General features: G+C 43.0%; 1 protein-coding gene across 1 annotated transcript in view; it reads right to left on the bottom strand.

The window, feature by feature from the left end:
• adgrl2a (adhesion G protein-coupled receptor L2a) overlaps positions 1–20,263 on the bottom strand; it is a gene marked incomplete at both ends in the record, with an annotated part of 126,368 nt that extends 106,105 nt beyond the window's left edge. Inside the window, one exon of the mRNA XM_080728596.1 lies at positions 20,188–20,263. Within this exon, the coding sequence (XP_080584722.1) occupies positions 20,188–20,263 (76 nt within the window). The remainder of the gene's footprint in view (positions 1–20,187) is intronic.
• Between the last annotated feature and the right edge of the window lie 1,828 nt (positions 20,264–22,091).

Below are 22,091 nucleotides of genomic sequence, written 5' to 3'. Positions count from 1 at the left end.
AGCTGAAACAGACCTGGGGATTGAACGTTGCCACAGAGCCTTGGGACCGGCGCCCACAGACCCCGAGGCTAAACCGCGCTCTATCATCGCCAAGTTTGCAAGCTACAAAATGAAGGAAGAGGTGATTCGCCGAGCGTGGCAGAAAAAGCAGGTCTTCTACCTTGACAAGCGTTTTTTCGTCGACCATGACTACCCACCTGCTGTCCTCAAAGAGAGGGCAAAATACTCTGGAGCAAAGAAAGAATTAAAAAATCAAAAAATAAAGTTCCAAACCCCCTACCCATTCAGAATGAGGGTATTCTACAGCGACGGGACCGTTCTATACCAGAACGCAGCAGAGGCGACGGAGGACATGGCCGCGAGGGGTTTCCAGATCGACATCATCCCAGCTGCAACCAACCCAGACCAGCGTGAACTTCAGCGTCTCTCAGACTGGAAAGTGGCAGAGAAGAGGAGGAACCGATCGGCGCCCCAGTCTTCATCCAACGCAAAGAAACCCAGCGTCGCCATACAAAAGCTGCAGCAGTACAAACGACGTCCTACTGGTGCAAGAAAATAAGGTTTTGCAGATAAGTTCGTGATAAAGTTCTTGTTTTGTTTTTGAAGGGGTTTTTATTTGTTGGTTTTTGTTTTTGTTTTTTATGAGGGATTTGTTGTCCTGTAATAATAATAATAATGGCCATTGATTTGATTTAATTTAGAAAGTATTGGAAGCCATAAGTCTCCTTTTATTTAGATTTTATTTTTTATTTTCTATCAAAGTGTAAAGGTCACAATGTTTCAACACCAAGACCACACACGTTTATGCAGTCACTTCAAAGGGCCCTACTTTTAACCTTAGTTAGGAGCAGGCCATCCCTTTCAGGGGAGTTAGTCGTCTTAAACCCCTTAAAGGCTCAAATAGACAGAGCCTCTTTTTTGGAAGACAACGAAAAATGTAAAATGAATCTATTCATTTCTTTTTCTTTTTTCTCTCTTTTCCGTTTTGTGATGTTTGTAAGAGGTACAGGGAAGCATATTGTTTTGAGTTTTGTTTTTGTTATGAGGAGATATACAGAAAATCTAACACTTAAAGGGAACCATGGCTAATAATCAGGACTTGAAAATAGTCTCATTTAATGTAAATGGAATTTTAAGTCCGGCCAAGAGAAGTAAGATCCTGAGTAAAATGAAAAAGGAGAACGCACAAATTGTATTTTTGCAAGAGACTCATCTTAACTCGACTGAACATGAAAAGTTGAAAAGAATGGGTTTCTCCAAGGTGTATTACTCATATTATAGGACGGGGCACAGGAGAGGAGTAGCTATTTTATTTTCTCAAAAAATTCCCTTTGAATTAATTTCCGAAATAAAAGATAAGGAAGGAAGATACATACTAGTCTCTGGCAAGATAGACGGTAACCCAATCACGTTACTGAATGTGTATGCCCCCACAGGCAGTGATTTTAGTTTTTACAGGAAAATGCTAGATTTAATGACGGACACCACAGGCCTGGTCATAGCTGGGGGAGATTGGAATATTAGGCTTCAAAGGTCAGACACATCAAAACAATTTACTCAAACCTCCCTGCATAGGAAATTAAAGGTACTTATGACAGAGCTCGGAGTTATAGATCTGTGGAGAGACTTCTACCCTACGGGACGTGACTATACCCACTACTCCCATCCCCACACCCTATACTCTAGAATAGATTACTTTTTTATTTTCAAAAAAGATAGGCACAGGGTTCGATACTGTGAAATAGGAAACATAGATTTGTCAGATCATGCCCCTCTTTCTCTCTCACTGCAACTGTCGGGTAGCCCCAGAAATACACTTTGGAGGTTAAACTCAAGCATTCTCAATAATTTAATTTTCAAAACCCAGATAAGGGAAGAAATAAAAAAGTTTCTAGAAGAAAATGATAACGGTGAGGTCGGGCCTGAAATTATTTGGGACACACTTAAAGCGGTGTTTCGCGGGAAGATCATTTCATATTGTGCGTTTAAAAAGAAGGCAAGACAATTGAGGCTAATTGAATTAAACAGAAAATTGAAGGAGCTTGAAACAAAACATAAGGAGGAGCAAACTCAGGAACTCATCTCAAAATTGAAAGAAACTAGGACTCAAATAAACATTTGTTACACACAAGAATTAGAAAAAAAGATGATATTCACAAAACAAAGGTATTATGAATGTGGTTCTAACTTCTCTAAACTCCTGGCAAGAAAATTGAAACAACAACAGGCGGATAATACAATTTACAAAATCAGAGACCCTGACTCCAAAAACATTGTATATAAACAAAGTGACATACAGCTAGCCTTTCAAAAGTTTTACAAAAAGTTATATACACAGCCACCTTTAAAAGAAGGGCAAGAAATTGAACAGTTTTTGGACTCACTTGATTTACCTACCCTAACTGAAGGGCAAAGTAATGAAATGGTATCCAGAATAACTGAAGAGGAGGTAAACGCCGCCATCTCCAGGTTGAAAGCGAATAAGTCGCCTGGACCCGATGGGTTTAGTTCCGACTGGTTTAAGACCTTCAGGCCAGAGTTAATCCAAAGTCTAGTCAAGGTTTTTAATGAGGCCTTAATAAAAGGTAAAATCCCACCATCGTGGAGGGAGGCTACTATATCAGTAATACCCAAGGAGGGTAAGGATAGATTGGACTGTGGTTCATATAGACCTATCTCGGTCCTTAACACTGATTATAAATTGTATACGTCTATTCTTGCCAGGAGGGTCGAGGCAGTGATTTCCTCACTCTGTCAGACATGCCAGACAGGTTTTATCCCTTTAAGAGCCACTCATGACAATATCAGACGCTCCCTACACATACTCAGCCACATACAGGATCATAGAATACCGTCGGTTCTGGTCAGTTTAGACTGCGAGAAGGCTTTCGATTCTGTGTCTTGGAGCTTCTTATTTAAGGTTCTGGAGAAGATGGGGTTTCATGAGGCGTTCATTAAAGGAATTAACACATTATATGACAACTCTGTTGCTCGAGTCAAGGTAAACGGTTATCTATCGGATAAAATTGAGCTAAAACGCGGGACAAAACAGGGATGCGGGCTGAGTCCTGGGCTCTTCGCGATTTTCATAGAACCATTGGCCCAATGGATTAGACAGTCGGATAACATCAAAGGCATTTCTATTAAAGGGGAACAACACAAATCAGCGTTATTCGCAGACGACGTGTTGATATACCTAAGTCAACCATCAGAGTCACTGCCTGAACTGTTTAAACTTTTAGACACTTTTGGAACATACTCAGGCTATAAATTAAATGTTCAGAAGACTCAGATTCTGACCCTAAACTATGCTCCAACAAAACAATTAGAAGATAAACTCAATTTGAAGTGGGGACAAAACACGTTAAAATATTTGGGCATACTGCTACCCAAAGACATTTCCACATTGGAAAAAATAAATTATGATCCCCTGCTGGCGAAAATAAAATCCGATATCCAGAGGTGGAACTCCAATCCTTATATGAGCCTTACGCAAAGAGTTGAAACTGTTAAAATGAACATCCTCCCAAGATTCCTGTTTTTGTTTCAGGCTCTTCCAGTTGAAATCTCAACAAAACAATTCTCTGAATGGGATAAAATGATATCACGCTTCATCTGGCAGGGTAAAAAACCTAGGGTTAGGTTCAAAACTTTACAATTAGCAAAAGAGAAGGGCGGAATGGCTGTACCATGCCTCAAAGATTACTACTACTCTTCCCAAATTAGACCATTGATTAATCTATGTAACCCAGGGTACCATGCCAGATGGAAGGATATAGAGGTGTCACTAATCAAGGATCCCCCAATTAAAGCAATGCTTGGCAATAACGATCTATCTAAATTCATAGATAAAGAGAAAAATCCCTGGATAAAATTTCAAATAAAGGTCTGGAAGTCTGTTAGAGATGAATATGGTCTATGGAGTATACTCAGAATAATCAGATGGTGTGCATATGATCCTGATTTTAAACCCAATCAATTAGATTCTAGATTTAAACACTGGCAGTCTAAAGGAATAACAACATATTATTCAATAATTGTAAAAGGTCAACTAAGAGATTTCCAGACACTAAAAAGAAAACACAATTTGGAAAAGGAGGACTTTTACAGGTATCTGCAATTACGAGACTACTTTAACCAAAAGGTTAAGCCATCATTAGATTTGGAGGATCCTATTCTGAGAGTAATTATTGACGCTCACTCCTCAGGTCCCAACAGAGGTATCATTTCCAGATTGTATAGTGGACTTATGTCTAAAAAGGGTTATTCAACAGAATATGTGAAAAACAAGTGGGAAAGTGAAGGTAACTTTGAGATATCAAATGAGGAATGGGGTGGTTGTTTTGATTCCCAATGGAAATGTACCAACTCCCATTCGTGGAGGGAATTTGGCTGGAAATGTTTAATTAGATTCTTTATCACACCAAAGCAGAAGAGACATTTTGCAGGGGAGGACGCAACGTGTTGGAGACGGTGTGGCAATCAAAACGCCAACCACTGGCATATATTCTGGGACTGCCCGGTAATAAGACCTTTCTGGACAGAAATACACAAGGCACTGGAGGACGTGTTTAAGGTGAAAATACCGTTTCAATTTGACATCTTCATACTGGGGAAAACTGACTTCCACAATGGTCATCTCAACACCTACCTGTTTCATATTTTGCTACTTGCCTGCAAAAAAAACATCACCAGACACTGGTTACTTCCCGACCCTCTTAAAAAAGAGGATTGGGCGGATATAGTGAATGACATATACATAATGGAGAAAATCACTTTCTCAGTCCGCCTGCAAATGGAAAAATTCCTAAAACTATGGTCGGATTGGGCTAGTTATGCAATAAGGACTGGATCTGGCTTTAGTATAACATGGTGAAACTAAATGATGTTCTTTTTATGCAGGTATTTACTTTCAAAGGTAGATCTTTTGCATGGGATTTTTCTCCCCCTAACACAAAGACATAGCTGGTAAAAAGCCACAATGTTCTCTTTGGTTTTTCTGACGTTTCATTTTCATGTTCGCTTCCCTGACCTCATTCATGCTTTTATTTTATTTAATTTTATTTTCCTTTTATGTTTGTGTGTAAAAAAAAAGGAAAAATGGATGGTATTTAGGAAGAGTTTTATTCAGAAACAAAATCATCCTCTACCAATGTTATACATGTGTATATATTTGTGGAATTTTGTAACAGGATGTAATTATTTTTCCCTAAATAAAGAATTGCAAAAAAAAAAAAAAGGTAAAACAATGCCAGAATGCGCTGCAGCATGTTTGAGTGTCTATTATTCTTTTTTTATGATAGCCACGAATGGATTCGATACAGAAGGGAATCAAGCACCAACGAAACTACACGGCACCGCTGGGAAAACATGTGCCATTATCGGATTTCATGTACACTTGCATGTAAATCAACCTTTAGGCCTAATTAAGCTCTATGGGGCTCATCAAGGACATAATTCCCCTTTTTTATAATGCATTATTGACTTCACATCATCTGCACATGTCGGCTGACTGCACTCACACAAGAGCACAATGTCATCTTGCTGTCTAATATCGGATAGCCCTGGGGCCAGGCAGAGGAGGTGGTGGGGGTTGGGGTGGGACTTTTTCAGGTCACACAAAAAAAAGGCAAGGACATCTTCATGTAATGTAATGACTATGATGACCAGCACACGGTAAATTTTGAGCGAGTCGTACCACGGCCCTAGAGAAATAGACACTGGTTGAGTCTGATCTAGTATACAGCACATTATGGAGACTGACAGAAACGGGCTGCAGGCGTGTTGCAAACTATATCTAACATATAATTTTCCGAATGTCTGTCTGTCTGTCTGTCTGTCTGAAACCGCGTTTCTCCTCAGTGGCTGGAGCAATTGATCTGAAATCGCATCACCATCAGCATATGAACACACCTGACATAACTGTGAAGCCCGTTTGTCACTTTCACAAATCGTATGCTGTATAATTGCATTTTTATGGTGTATCTATATCTATTTAGCCTACAGTACCTTTTGTGACCACACATGTTAAGGGAGGGGCGCTGTTGTTCAGGCCATGCACAATCACACACAAACCCACACACACACACACGGGGGGGGGGGGGGGGGGGGGAGTGTGTGTGTGTTCTGGCCCTGTTACAGATGTTGTCCAAAATCATGCAGATCGGTACACAGCCGTTAAATGGAACGGGTATTTCTTACATTGATGCTCCTACATATTAGCATGCAAGCACCAGTTAAAGTTACTTTCCATCCCTCATATACTGTGTGCACAGTGCACATCCCATAATCCACACACTGCACATCATTTCGGAGCTCATATCTTTGAACGGGTAAGGGCTAGTCTATACTATAATTTTGCGAATGTCTGTCTGAGTGAGTGAGTGAGTGAGTGTCTGTCTGTCTGAAACAGCGTTTCTCCTCAGTGGCTGGAGCAATTGGTCTGAAATCGCATCACCATTAGCATATGCACACACCTGACATAACTGTGAAGCCCGTTTGTCACTTTCACAAATCGTATGCTGTATATTAGCATTTTTATGGTGTATCTATATCTATTTAGCCTACAGTACCTTTTGTGACCACACATGTTAAGGGAGGGGCGCTGTTGTTCAGGCCATGCACAATCACACACAAACCCACACACACACACACACACACACACACACGGGGGGGGGAGTGTGTGTGTGTGTGCAGGCGGGCGGGCGGGCGGGCGGGGGGGGGGGGTTTCTGGCCCTGTTACAGATGTTGTCCAAAAATCATGCAGATCGGTACACAGTATCTCTGTAGCCGTTAAATGGAACGGGTATTTCTTACATTGATGCTCCTACATATTAGCATGCAAGCACCAGTTAAAGTTACTTTCCATCCCTCATATACTGTGTGCACAGTGCACATCCCATAACCCACACACTGCACATCATTTCGGAGCTCATATCTTTGAACGGGTAAGGGCTAGTTATAATAATGGTGGGGCCAATTCACTTTGATTTCAACTGGCTTCCTTAAAAAATACACACACACACACACACACACACACACACACACACACACACACACACACACACACACACACACACACACACACACACACACACACACACACACACACACACACACACACACACACACACACACACACACACACAGTTATTCTCCTTTGGCTAAATCGAAATGGCAATCATTGAATCTGCATAATAACTTAACCCAAGTGCAAAAGTGGTTCACAAGAACAATGTTGAGTTTTTCATTACATTACATTTTCAACCACGATCCAAAGTTCACAGTTGTGTCTTGTGATGTCATGGATATAGCATGAGCTGCGATTGGTTTATGCGAGGACACAGACATCGATACATACAGACAGACTCTGTTCTAGAGGTCTTGGCCTTTGGCCACGCTGTGTAGTTCTGAAAGCCTGTTTAAAAAAAAAGGACATTCTGCCATTATTTGTATTGAAAATTCAATATACATTCTGAAGCGTGTGCGTGAGCTTATTCGAGAAACGCATTGTAAGTGCTGTTTTTTCTTTTGTGCAATACATGTTTTTGTCTGATCGATGCATATTAAACAGATTCCATGAGTCATTCTAAAAGAAGAATGCCATTCTGGCTGTTTGAAGCCGTTGTGGCTTTTGTGACAACAAGCTATTTGGAGCCCATTACTCAGCCTTATCAGTGACACGCTTCAGACGCTATCAAGTCATCCAGAGTTTAATCGTTGCAATAAGGATGTGGGTACGGCCAGCGAGGCGTATTTGTTGCAAAAGACCTTTAAGATTGGATTTGCCTCGTATTTGCTCCTCACCCTTCCTGCGCTCAACATCATTTCCTCTCCCCATTCTAAACGATGAAAAAATTGAGTCGGAGACATTGGGGAGACCAGACTTCCCTCCCTGGCCCAATGGAGCATTTTATGCAGCACGATTCAATAAGGACACATTCCACCCATGGGTCAACTGTGTCGGCGCAGGCAAATGAGAGGGGACCTTCTGCTCGCTTCACCCCCCCACCCCCACCCTCAACGTGCACTTCCTTGGATAGACCAGACCACAGCAGTTTCCTCTTTCCTGCACCAGGGCAGTCGGGAGGCCCTCTCATGTGTATGCATTTGTGTCACATTATTCAGCGAGTGCTTCCACTGACCCCCACCTGGCATTTTAATTCCCTGACCAACCGGCTAGTCATGCCCCGATGACACTACTCCTGCTCCAGCTGAATTCTTGATGTGGTTCTTATTCAGACCAGACCACAGATCCACCGGAACAAGAAGCTGCAGGGAGGGTTAGGCCAATTCTTGTGCGACACAGTCACTGTTTTATTCAGAGTGATTGTCTGACAAGACAACCCCCCCATTCCATCTCATCCCATCTCATTCCTGACTCAGCTCGCTGAAGGTCAAATTAATTGCTTTGCAACAACTATATTGTCACTGTCCAGCAGAAACCTTGTATCTCCAAGTTTCAAAATTAAGTAAAGCCCTGCCTCATCATATAAGACTGTTGCATAAAACTAGTGAAAATAGCCAATCTACAAGCACACAACGCCTCGCACCGCGAGGCGTTGTGTGCTCGTAGATCGGCTATTTTCACTTGTTTAAATCCTTTTTTAAATGATAAATTCAAAGGGAACAGTTTTGGACATACAAGGTTTACACCCGACAACGACGATATATATACACCTGATACCAAGACATACTGTTTCCATTAATTATTTTCTTATTTATTTTTCTGTATTACAGACCGAGCGCCATCTGCCATTCCAGGCCTCCTGTCTCACAACACTGGCATTAAATGTGAGCTGGCTTTAGCTAAAATTAAATGTGGCCCTTGTTTCAATTCATCAAGGATTTATTGGCTTCTATTCATTACATCTCAAAGGCAAACAAAATAATCTTGTTGCCTCACTGTCTCGTACAAATTCGTTTTCCCCTTTTTTTACTGGACCGACTGTTAGGACTGGCCACAACGGGTCTTTTTGATGAGGACAGTCTCATATGTGTACTTATTAACCTCTCTTGAATCAAGTCCGTGGATTCAGCCTGCCCCCCTACCGTTCCCATTCTCTTCTCAATCCGTTTCCATCCTTCACATTGTCACAGCAAGGGGGCGCTCTGAAGGTCTTATTGAAGGGTTTATTAGATGCCTGTCATGTTTACTGGCCTTAAATAGTGTGCCTGTTGGCTACTTAAATAAGTGTGTGTGTGTGTGTGTGTGTGTGTGTGTGTGTGTGTGTGTGTGTGCGAGAGAGAGAGAGAGAGGGAGAAAGAGGGGGGGTTATGTGCTCCAGCTGAGACACGTCAATATCATAAAAGACCCCCTGACATACTAAAAGGAGATTGATTCAAAATGACTTATTTCCTTTGATATTGATTGGTAATGGGCTACCACGAGGCGGACCACAGCACAGGGCATTTAGTGTTTGTTCAGCCCATCATTTACTTGAGAGGGTTTGCCTGAGGAGCTGAGGACTGAGCCCTTGACACACGGAAGCACTCTGGGGTCATAATGACTCCAAGAGGTCAAACTTCTGACTCTGCAGAGGGTGAGGTCATAGCAGCCATACTGATCCGCTGTCACAACTAGGGCCGGCCTGACGTGAGCTATGTTTGACGGGAAATGAATCAGCCGATAATGACTTCTGGGGCTTGAAGTGACAAACTAGTGCGATATAGGGATGGGACGATAAGCAATATTATCATTTATCGTGATTAAGAAAACACTCACAATTTATCGTGATATCGTCCTCCGTCATGCACTGGGATCAATCCACGTTTTATTTGCCGAGCTACATATCCGGTAGCATATAAACCCTCTATAATTGGTAAAAGGTACTTATGATATACGTACTTGATACAGTTCTTTTTTTTCACGCTCTATCAAATGTCTTTGCCAAAATATTGCTCACAACGCGTCACATTGTGAGCTTGTAGATCGGCTATTTTTGGGCAAATGTTCCGCCCCAGGATAATGGATTTTGATTATCGCGATAATATCGTAAATCGTGATTTCTTTTGTCACAACAATCGTAATATGACATTTTCATATTATCCCATCCATAGTGCGATAACTCAGCAATGAGATGAACCAGCTAAGTAGCGGATTCGATGTTATAGCTGGCTGCCGGTACTCAAGGGACTTATGAATAGACTACAAGTATGATACTACTACCAGACCTCTGAGCGAAAAAGGGGAAAAATATGAGCCTGTGAATGCGGCTCCATGAGTGGGCACTCAGAGTGCCTTCATAAGGCTGTGGTCCTAAATCCTTTATATTTATGGTTGTACGTTCACCGCCCCTGGTTTACAGGAGTCTCTTTAGGATTTATGGCCGCTCTAAATCAGGACTGAAAGCAAGGGGACAAAGAGGATTTCACTAAGGGCAAGAAGGGATATCTCGCAGCCTGCTCTTAAGGGTGAAATTGGGAGAAATCTGTGAAATGACGAGCATTTGGAAATATTGCTAAGATCTCTTAAGGGAAATGTGGCCATTACGTGAGTGGTTCCACTGTATCAACGTGTGCGACAATCAGTTTTCATTGCATGCTTTAGGTTGAGACCGTAACTGTGCATTTCTCTGCCTCGGTGCACATGCCTTTCAACAGCATGTTCACAATCAAAAGCTATGATTACATACCCCTTTGAACACCTGCACATTGTTGCTGTTTGCGGCGTGTGCGCATTTTCCACCGATATGGAATGGAAAATTCAAGGCGGTTGAGTTGATGGTTTCATAAATAGCGGTTCACATAAGACTGCTTCAAAACATTTATCCCTCAATGTCTGTTGTTGCACAAATAGGAAGGTGCAGAGGGACGGAAATGGCTTGCATTGAAGAACAAGAAAAAGTGGCTTGTCGAGCAGCATAATAAATGAAAACACTTGTATGGTTAACGGCTGAACCAATCCAACAATGACTAGTCATTTAGTGGGAGATGTAACCAAGGTTCAAACACTCGAATGTTCTTTTCTAATTGCAATTGCCTGTATGAGTCACATGAAGCGACTGCTGCTTTCTGTGTGAGCCTCATATTGTAGACTCTAATCACCTTAAAATTCCACTATATTACGGTAGCAGACAGGAAACCGCTCTACATCTACCCTTTGACCTCCAATGAGCTAGATCATTCGTCTGGCCTGAGGTGTACACTGCGGTTCCTGTTTGAAATGCCATCTACATTGGATAATCAAAAACATTCTCCTCATCCCGACAGCCTCTTCATCTAGTGTGACGTCTGTCTGCAGTCCTACACTGGCTCCGTGTGATTCCAAAACAAAGAACTTTGATAGACGCATTGTTATTTCCATCGTGAAGCTTGGTAGCTCCGAGCCCATAGGGTTTGGCTTAATGTCAACGCATGGAGCTTCGTTATGCAAGAAGACTCAAGTTAAACAACACCTTTTATTCTTTTGCTCAGACAGGATAGTGTAGATAAACAGGAAAGTGATTGAGGGGCAGAGAAGGGGAACGACATGCTACGCAGGCCTCCGGCTAGAATCGACATGGGGATATTGTGATTATGTGGTGGATTCACTATACGGTCAGCTACCAGCACGCCTCCAAGTTAAAACAACTTCTGTGTAGCCCAAAGGGCAGCTAACACGCGGAGAAGCACACAAAATGAGGCATTTAAAATAGAGACCTATCTCTCTGGGAAATCGCAGATCCTTTACGCAGAAATGCCCACATACCGCCAGTCACGTCTACCATGGTCAGATTAGAGGCAACCAACAGAAAACGCAAAACAATAAATGTTCCATGAATAATTGCTGTTTGGTCATAGGCTGCTGCACATGAGATTGATAAGTCATATCTGTTTTCCTCTCCTTTGGTGTTCACGGAGCCAACTCAGTGGCTATCGGAGCATGTTTTGTAGATTCCTTGGGATATACTTGTTAGAGACCCGCATAATTCTCCCTCGGCAAGAACAAAACGAGACAAAGCATGAGAGAGCGAGGAACAAGGCAGATAGGGAGATGTGGGTAGATGACTAATCTCGGGCGACTCGCACAGCACCTACTTCCCACCCAGCATGGGGTCCCGCGGGACCGGTGCAAATTCCCATTATCCGCCTGACATCAGTGCAGGGAATGATGGGAAAAGATGGAGGGTTCCACACAAAGCAGGAAGTTCTGTCACACTGAAGCTACTCTCCCCTAGACAAGTTTGAAACCCAATTAAGGAGCATGTAAAACGCCGGGATACATGTCTAGGAACACAGCCTCCTTGTTTTGTTCGCGATGTCTGCTGGTCTCATGACTTAGGCCTAATTAAACAACTTGCCACAGCTCCCCGAAGGAATGCCTTTTGCTTCATGTTCATAAAGGGGGGTGAAAAAAAAAGAGGGGTCTGGGAAGTTAAAAAGACAGAGTGGATAAATAGAATCATAAATTACTGTTTACCATGCCTCTGCTGCAAAATGACAAATTGAGAGTGCGGCAAGAGCTGAAACGAAGCATTGTATCCACTCGTCTGGACTGCCAAATAGGCGTGATGGCCCGAGATCTCAGGATGAGTTATGGACGGTGACAGCAAACAGCAAACTAATGATGCTTCCCAAGGTTATCTCCAACATAAATAACCATTAAGAGCAATGCTGACGCAGCAGCCCAAACCCACAGGCACCTGACACGGGGCACTAAAACAGCGATAAAAACCCTCGGCAAGGGCACCACGCTAATAACCATTCTTCCTCCATTTAGGGTTAATTTCACATTCTTCCGACTGCTACCTCAGCCACCTCCGAGGAGGGAGGGGCATACGTGAAGAATGTGTTGTTTGGGTGGAGGGGAAGGGTATGGCGGCGGCAGCATTGGCTCCACCGTGTCAGAGCTCGTCCACGCTCTTGCATGACAAACACCGACCTGGAGCCAGCTGTGACAACGCAATAATCCAACAAAATCCCTCCTTCCTTCTGCTGAAAGTCCTAATGAGGATTTTGAAGTGTTCGGCAGGGAGGAGACCCAGGGGCTACGGTGCACCTTATACCTCACTGCTACAGCTCTCACGAGCCATTGTCCTCTTATCTCCTCATCAGCCGAGGCTGGCTAGCGATGAAAGAGTGGAGGCAGCATGGTGGAGCCTCCGTCTACAGACCCCATGCTGGTCCGGCTCCCTGGGAAGCCAGACAAAAGCGCCGGGGTGACGTCAGGCAGAGGATGCAGGACAGACTGATTTGTGGAACCGACAAAGGAGAAAATTCACCCCTTTGGCCTCCACAGTTTATATATTTTCCTTCTTTATCCAATGAGAAATGTATTGGAAGCTGTAGCAAAGTAGCAATACTTAATCCTAAGCATTCAATTTGTCCCTAATTTTGCTTAATATTGTAAGTATTATTAATCAAAATTATGTTTTATTAATTCATTTATTATTTTAGAAATGTATATATTTTTAGAAATATGTTACATACAGTATATTTGGTCAAAATTGGTATGCAATGACCTGGTTTTACCTCTTATGAGCCTGATGGATATGGACATGATGGGATGTACATGTTTAGTGTAATAGACCTTGTGCAATAGTGAGGATACGAGGGCAGGTTCAGCTGGCCCAAAAAGATGCTTGACTTAACTGCCAAGTTTAATGACTACATAATTGTGAAACATAAAATCATGATTTAACATTACTGCAGATTAATTGTGCAGTCCTAATTGAAACGATTCAAAAGCAAGCATGACATTTGGCTTTAGCTATACTTTGCCTGACAGGGTTCATCTGTGGCTCTCTTGTAGAAAACACAGCACAGTTCTTATATCAGGCGAGTAGCCCTTCGCAAATCAAGCGGTCGATTTATTGTGTTTCAAAGCCTCGCTCAAAAAAAGCTACTCCAGACCAGTATAAACCCTGCAAACTGCAGGTGGGAAATGGGAAACAGTCTGTCTGTGTGCGATCTATAAAGTTCCGAGTTTCATCCAGAGGGAAAACATCAGGTTTGGCCCAGACTCTACAAGGTTATATGAATATAAATTATTTCCATTGCCATAAGAGCTAGCAAGCCATTGCAAATAGGTGGTACTGGTGGGGCAGCAGACACTGAGATGAGGCTGCATCGTTTCCGGCAGGAATCCAGCTCAAATTAAGCCTTGGGCTTTTATTTCCAGTAATGACATTTCAGAAGGCCTTAATTGTCTATTTCACTCCATTTACCCTCCACTGCAGACTTCAGGTATCTTTTCTTTTCCTTTTGCATGTTAGAAAGGGAGGACTTTTAAGGGTGCCCTTCCCCGTTGCCCTTGAGAAAATCTCAAGTACTTCAAACATTTCAAGCTTTGAGACGAAAACAATAGCCTGGTTTGGAGGGAATGTTAAGAGAACCAAAGCTCTCTGTGTTGGGCGTGTTAACACTTGTTCAAGTTCTGCTACTGAAAGACTTGGAAATGGCTTTCATACCACAGAATGTTCTTTGTGTAACCTTTGCAGAGATAACCACCACCCAGAGTCCATAGCATTAGAACCTGTACACGCCTGTGACTTTCTATGAAATGTCAAACAGGCTGTCCAAACAAAAAATTGACTGCAGTCATGTGAAATCCATATGGCAACCAGTTTGCATAGGGTACATTTCTGAAATGAATAAAAAATCATCTGTTTAAAACAGAACAAAAATCTGAAAACCTCACATTTTGGCACAAGAGAGGTTTGATTCAATGCCAGATCATGTTTGCTGACCAATGACAACATCATGCACTGATGAAGTGCATCATACAGCAATGTTACTCATCATTAACAGGAAAAGCATAAACACCAGATAGAAATCAGTGAAATGCTGCATTAATGTATTCCATGCACGCACGCAGCGTCTGCTAACTTTGCCACATCTAGGCCTATTTCTTGGCACAGAATCTTTGCTATGCTCCCTAATTCTGCCTTTCTCCTCAGTGCGTTCCAATTCTAAGGCAAGCCTTTGTAGAGAGCGCTCGTCTGAGCTGGCTGGGAATTGTTATTTTGTCGCAGTTACAGATATATTCCCACAACAACCCCACCGGCAGACGTAGTTAAGATTGTTTTGAAGGCATATGGACCAGAAAATAATTTCCTACAGTCTAATTTTTGCCATGTTGCTATGGCGATGCTCCTATACGATGCCGCTAGGACAAAGAAAGAACGAGCCGTAGCTTCAAAGGCGATCACTCCAAATGCCAGCGGGGCGGGTCTGGATGCTGCAGCACATCCAAGCAGGTCACAGCATCTAAGATAAAGCAGCGAGTTTGGAACATACTGTATAATAAGACAGTGTTTCTCAAACTTGTTTCATGTCAAGGACCCCCAAATTAATATGTATGACCCCTATCTGAAAGTTTTTTTTTCTGACAGGGACCTCCATATAAGATTTGTGTTGTTAGAAGCTTTTTAAAATATTCCCGCTGCAAAGATATTTCTTTGGAAAATAGCTAGATCTGAGCATTGCTCGTAGATGTAGTATTTACGTTTACTATAAAGTAATTTTCCCCTCAAGGACCACTGGGGGTCCCGGGACTCCACTTTGAGAACCCCTGATGTAAGCTAGTTAAGCTACACATGTGGCTGCCCTATGACCAAATGTCTCACTCAGTCAGTAGAATATTGGCGCCTGTACTTGGGGACCAATTAAATGTAATAAATAATAATCAAAATGTGAGACACTGAATAAGCCCTTATTCATTCAGCCTTAAAGCATCACTATGTAACTTTTCCTCTTCTACCCCAGTTTCCTGCTCAAGTGCTGATTGTTTTCTTACCATTGAGCTAATAGAGCTGCTTGCTCGGGGGATAAATTGCATGTTGACAGTCAGGTCAAGATCCTATGTCTAGGTGAGACACGACCTTTGACACAATCTAAAAGAGAAGGGAGACCACATACAACCAACCAACATATCGTCGTTATCGGGTGAAAACCTTGTATGTCCACAACCGTTCGTTTTGCATTTATCGCTTTAAAAATGATTTAAACCAGTGAAAACAGCAGATCTACAAGCACACAACGCCTCGCGGTGCGAGGCGTTGTGTGCTTGTAGATCGGCTGTTTTCACTACTTTTGTGCGACGGCCTTGTATGATGAAGCAGGGCTTTACTTTGCGAAAAAAAGTACAAATTTGAAACTTGGAGATACGAGGTTTCTGCCCGACAGTTACGATATCCTACTACCATACAGATTTGACAAATTTACATTTTATTCATAAAAAGGTTACATAGTGAGGCTTTAATTTGAATATATAGCATTATGAGGCTTCTTTATATCGGTCAATAGAATAGATATTGTTGCGAATAATACTATTGCTACCAGCAGACTCAACAGCTGTACTAGATGATAATACAGTGTTTTGCGTGAAGTAATTGTAATTGTAAGATTGGGCTGGAAACTGCTGTCCATAAGACAGATGGAACATTTGAACCAAAATGGCCATATCATTGCAATTTCCTATATTGACTACATAGCGCCATCTCATGTGGTGGATTCCACGTCATTGGGCTGAGAGGGGCTGCAGGCTAATGAGGTTCCGTCTAGAACATTCCGCCACATATACTGTATGTAGCTTAATTAAAATAATAAGGCAAATTAATAGATGAAACATTCCTGTGACTCAGTGACAAGAAACAAACACAATTCACGGCATTTGATTTCACTGGACTGGACTAAGCTTTAAATAAAACGAATGACCAGAGAAAGCAGACTATGTGAGCAAACAAGTGTGTGTGTGTGTGTGTGTGTGTGTGTGTGTGTGTGTGTGTGTGTGTGTGTGTGTGTGTGTGTGTGTGTGTGTGTGTGCGTGCGTGCGTGCGTGCGTGCGTGCGTGCGTGCGTGCGTGCGTGCGTGCGTGCGCGTGTGTGTGAGTGAGTGAGTTGAGTGAGTGAGTGAGTAATCTCTGAATGGTGCTAACAGCAGAATCTGTCAGCACCACTGCCCTGAACATGTAGCGTTATTGTTTGAAGTAATGAACACAGGAGCACACAGGAGGAAGTGGACTAAGAAAGGGGCGGAGCCAAACCGAGTTCCTGTTTCTATACAAAAAAGGAGGTGGTGCCCCCAGAGGCAAAAATAAATACAATTCTGGGGTCGCCCGCTGGCCTACTGGGCCAGGTGCACACCACTTAGGCATTGCCACATAGGCATGGATGCCTGGCGGCGGTGCCGATCCGGACGACCTTTGCCGCGTGTCACACCCCATCTCTCCTCCCATTTCCTGTCAGTCTACTGTCCTATCCAATAAATAAAAGGCATAAAAGCCCAAAAACAAATCTTTAGAAAAAATAAAATAATAATAAACACAATTTCCAGATTAGTGAGTGAGTGAGTGAGTGAGTGAGTGAGTGAGTGAGTGAGAGTGTGTGTGTGTGTGTGTGTGTGTGTGTGTGTGTGTGTGTGTGTGTGTGTGTGTGTGTGTGTGTGTGTGTGTGTGTGTGTGTGTGTGTGTGTGCGGTGAGTGAGTGAGTGAGTGAGTGAGTGAGTGAGTGAGTGAGTGAGTGAGTGAGTGAGTGAGTAGAATGAACCACATTCCTATGGACATGAGGTCAAGTGCAGAGGTTGAGACGTGCATCCTATTACATGCAGGGAAGGTGAGAGGAGAGAACAGCCCCCTGCAGCTATCCATCCCGGCTAGACTCTAGACAGGTCTTTTGAAAAGTTTTTTTTTTTTTGAAAATATAAAACGACAAGAAACTTCAAACTATTTACAGCATGGCACTAACCCATTTAATTCAATTATAAAAATGCATTAAAAAGATATTAGGGGCCGGATGCAGTTTAATGAACCATGCTTACTTGGGGATATTGTTTGTAATGAACTGTTGCCGGGCGACTCTCTGAGGCTGGGGTGGGATAGGGGAAGGGGGAGACGAGGCCAAGTGAACCAGCAAGAGGGAAAAGGTGAATGACAAATGGCAGAAATAAATGGGTTTATTTATAAACACACACACACAGGCTCCAAAATTGGTAACTGCTGTCTTTGCCCGGGGCTGATTTTGAGGACGATATCTCGGTGTGCAGGCATATAGGGCAGATGATTAACGTTACTATTAACCTTGGTGATTCCCAAATCCTTTTTAAGCCCATAGGCTATGCACTAGACTAGCGTCAACAAAACCTACATTAGGGATCACTGAATGTGTGCCAATGCACGATGCATTATGTTACGCCAGCCATGTGTGATTTTTTATCAAAGTACGAATGTGTGAATATTTTGGGTGCAACTTAAGCCATTGGTATGGCCAATTGGCCATATGGTATTGGCACGGTTGGCACCATTATCTTTCACACCTAAATGAATAGCTTGGGTTCATCATAATCAATACAGTGTGAATAGTGAACCACATTGGGCATCTCTGATGAATTGCATTGAAATGATTCCATCTTGGTTTGATTGTACGTGTGTTCCCCAAAACAGCCGTACTGTTCTTCCCGTTATTAAGAAATATGCGAATGAATACAGATTATGAGATATGGTTTGGAAGCATAAAGCTCATAATTATAATAGAAGCAAAGTGACTTCATAAAAAAAAAATGCACGTAGTGATTAAAACATATTCATTCCACATCTTGCTTATTTTCTGGCGATTGTTAAGCCTGCGTCACGGAACAGCGTCCCTTGCCAACAATAGCCCACAGGCTCACAACACGTCACGCTGCACAGTACAAATAAAGTAAATATGAAAATAAATAAATCCGTGCGCGTGCCCACCACAAGACACAGGCAGGAGGACTCCGCCGAGGAAATTACAAAACTGATCCAGCTCTGACGCCCACTGGGGACAACTGGTGCTTTGAAGCAGAAAATCTCAGACAAATCACAATTTACCAACTAATGAAACCCACTCAAGATGATCCTTCCTCCGCCTGGGTCCCACTGTCCTCAGACTGAGCTGCGTTTACTCACATGATAAGCATCACATCCAGTCAGAGGAGCCAGCAGTTCTGGCTGAAGCCACAATTTCGGCGCTAATTCAGAGTTCTCAGCTGTGAGGCTGAAATCAGACTGGCGCTGGCTGCTCCGCTGCTGACGTCAAAGCTTTTTCGTGTGACAATTCATCTCTGACCCGACAACACTTAGCTCTATAGAGAGTCACATTTATGTGACTGTAAAATAGTCACATTACTGGCTCCCGTTTAGCAAAATGTTACACATAGTAGTAGTGTTCCATGTGTGCCAAAATCACTGAGGTCACTGCACCAGTGTAATGTTCTTTTCACTGACACTAATAGAGCTACTGCATTTGGCAGATCAAATGAGAACTTTTTGGAACTTTTTAATACATTACAAAAAAGAAAGAAAGAAAAGAAAAAGTCCACTACTGCATCAAAAGTAATGAATAAACAATAGCCGACTATAAAAACTGGTCAAACGGCCTGGGCCACAGGGTAGTGGTCCAGGCACATACTGTAGGCTGCTAATCCAGCCCTTGCAGCGTTGCAGGTTCGAGTCCCGAACCTGATGATGACCTTTGCTGCATGTCCCCCCCTCTCCCCGTTTCCTGTCAGCCTACTGTACACCTATCAATAAAGGCAGAAAAAGCCCAAAAATATATTTTAAAAAAATGTCAAAATAACAAGTAAAACACCATAATGGCGAGTGGCGACTGTAGGGGAAGGATAAAAAGTTATCAAATAATGGGTTTTTCTTTAATAAAGTGATATGAGGTCAATGAGGAGGCATTTATAAACTCAATTATTCAATTAAATTAAATTAGTTTGAGTCTGTAAAGCAGTGCTGTGTGACTGTCTACACTCTACAGCCCTTGCTACTGTTGCCTCAAAATTGTATGGGTCTCCAATAAAAGGTTTTTGAGCGTTGTGACAACTTGTGAGCTTGTAGATCAGCTATTTTCAAAATGTTTGCCTCTTTCTTATATTATTTTACAATTTGGCTAAAGTTTGAACAGTTTTTATAGTATAGTTGATAGTTGATTACTTTTGATGCAATGGTCTTTTTTTCAAGCCAAATTCTAGCCCAGTGTTTCTCAAACTTAAAAATGTCAAGGTCTCCCCTTAACTCTGACAGTGTAGAGTTAAGGGACAGCCAATGGTTCATGTGCGCGGCGTGCAGCTTCAAAGCTAGAAATAGTAAAGAACAATAGTCTGTAGAACCTACAATTCCAGGTGCCTGTCTGGGCGTTTCAGATCAAATATGATTATTTCGGGGGGGTCGCGGCCTGAAGAGGTTGAAAGAAGCACTGCCCTGGAGGACAGACGAGGTGTGGTGTGTGTGGCACTTACCCTCTGAGGTGTGGACGTGGCTCAGGGCGATGATGAACCAGTACAGGGCGGGTAGTTTCCACAGGGAGCAGGCCATGGTGCACTGCCTGCTGTGGACTGTTCTCTGGCAGCTTTAGGTTGTGACAAACGTGGTTAGAAAAGTCCAGGCGAGCAGGTCTCGAACAGGGACATCATTGGTCCTATCACCTGTGGCGCAAAAAAAGAGTGAGATTTAGCTCACATTTCAAAGGATAATCCAGGTTTTCCATAAAGGCGGGGTGGTTAGCATACATGACTGACAGCTTGCTCAGCCCCCCCACACACACACACAACTTCTCAGGGGCATTTTAACCTTCATAATCTTCACGCAAAGCACTTGCACTGCTGCCTATGCATTTCTGCCTCCATAGCAAAAAGAGAGGGGGGGGAAAAGGAAAGAAAGGGTTGTGGAAAACCTCATCAAACTGTTAAACGCCACAAATCCACACAAGCCAGTAAAATAAGCCCAGAAGGTCAATAATCCTGAAAAGGGAAATCCCTTAATGGAAGCTAAGTGCTGACCATTTCACTAGAGGGGTAGGCAGGACCAATCTGCTGTCATCACACACACAATATGCCACACCCACCTCAAAGCCCTGTGCGACCCAGAGGCAGTCTGGGTGGGAGCTGCACCCGCTCTGCTATCTCCCTTCACAAATAAACAAGCCAACGTGCAAATGGCCACTGTTCTCTGTTCGGGGACTGACCACAGACTAGGGATGGGACGATATGAACATTTCATATCACGATTATTTGTGACAAAAGAAATCGCGATTTACGATATTATCACGATAATCAAAATCCATTATCCTGGGGTGGAACATTTGCCAAAAAATAGCCGATCTACAAGCTCACAACGCGACGCGTTGTGAGCTTGAAGATCGACTATTTTTTGGCAAAGACATTTGAAAGAGAGAGAAAAAAAAGACTGTATTAAGTACGTATATTATAAGTACCTTTTACCAGTTCTAGAGGGTTTAAGTGGTGCCGGATATTAAATCTCCACAATACGATTGAGTTATTTTTATCACGATAAACGATAATATCGCTTATCGTCCCATCCCTACCACAGACTTGACTTATCTCTCCAAACGCCACCCCCCCCCCCCCCTCCCTCCGCTCACCGTCCCTCTGAGACAGAAGTCCACTCCTCCTTGCCTGCACCGTCCCCGTCCTCCTGCTACTTGTCTGTTCACTTTGTTTGTTTTTTGCCCTCTTTCTTTTTTTTTGCGCTACAAAAGCAAATGGCCTCCTCCCTGTCATAGATACGGCGATGGGTGTCGTCTGAGGGTGAAACCTGATGCCTACCTGTGCGCTCAGGCATGCGTTTCACACTCCTAACGGCTCCCTTTTGTCTGCGTGTTTACACTGTCTGGCTCTGGCTTGGGTCCTCTTGCTCCCCAGAACCATTAGCACATCCACCATGGGATACGGCATCACTCCAGCAACAAGGCACACAGGAACCCATTAGAAACATTTTCCTTTTTTTTTTGGTCCTGCCCATTTTATTCTAACAGATTCAAAAACAACCCTGTACTCTCCCTCCCTCCCTCTCTCTCTCTCCCCCTCCCTCCTCCTCCCTGCCCCTCTGTCTCTCTCTCTCTCCCCCCCTCCCTCCTCCTCCCTGTCCCTCTGTCTCTCTCTCTCTCCCCCCCTCCCTCCCAGCCAGCTAGTGCGATTCCGATCTGAGGACCCAAATTCTAGCCGTGTTTCTCAAACTTTCACATGTCAAGGTCTCCCCTTAACTCTGACTAGGGATGGGACGAAGCGATATTAGCATTTATCGTGATGAAAAAACACTCACAATAATCGCATCGTGGAGATTTAATTTATCGTGATATCGTCCTCCGTCATGCACTGGGATCAATTCACCTTTTATTTGCCGA

Source organism: Nannobrachium achirus, assembly GCF_963921795.1.
Source record: "Nannobrachium achirus genome assembly, chromosome: 1".
Taxonomy (NCBI): Eukaryota; Metazoa; Chordata; class Actinopteri; order Myctophiformes; family Myctophidae; genus Nannobrachium; species Nannobrachium achirus.
Note: the sequence above shows the minus strand (reverse complement) of the source record. Positions and strands in the feature narration are given on the sequence as shown.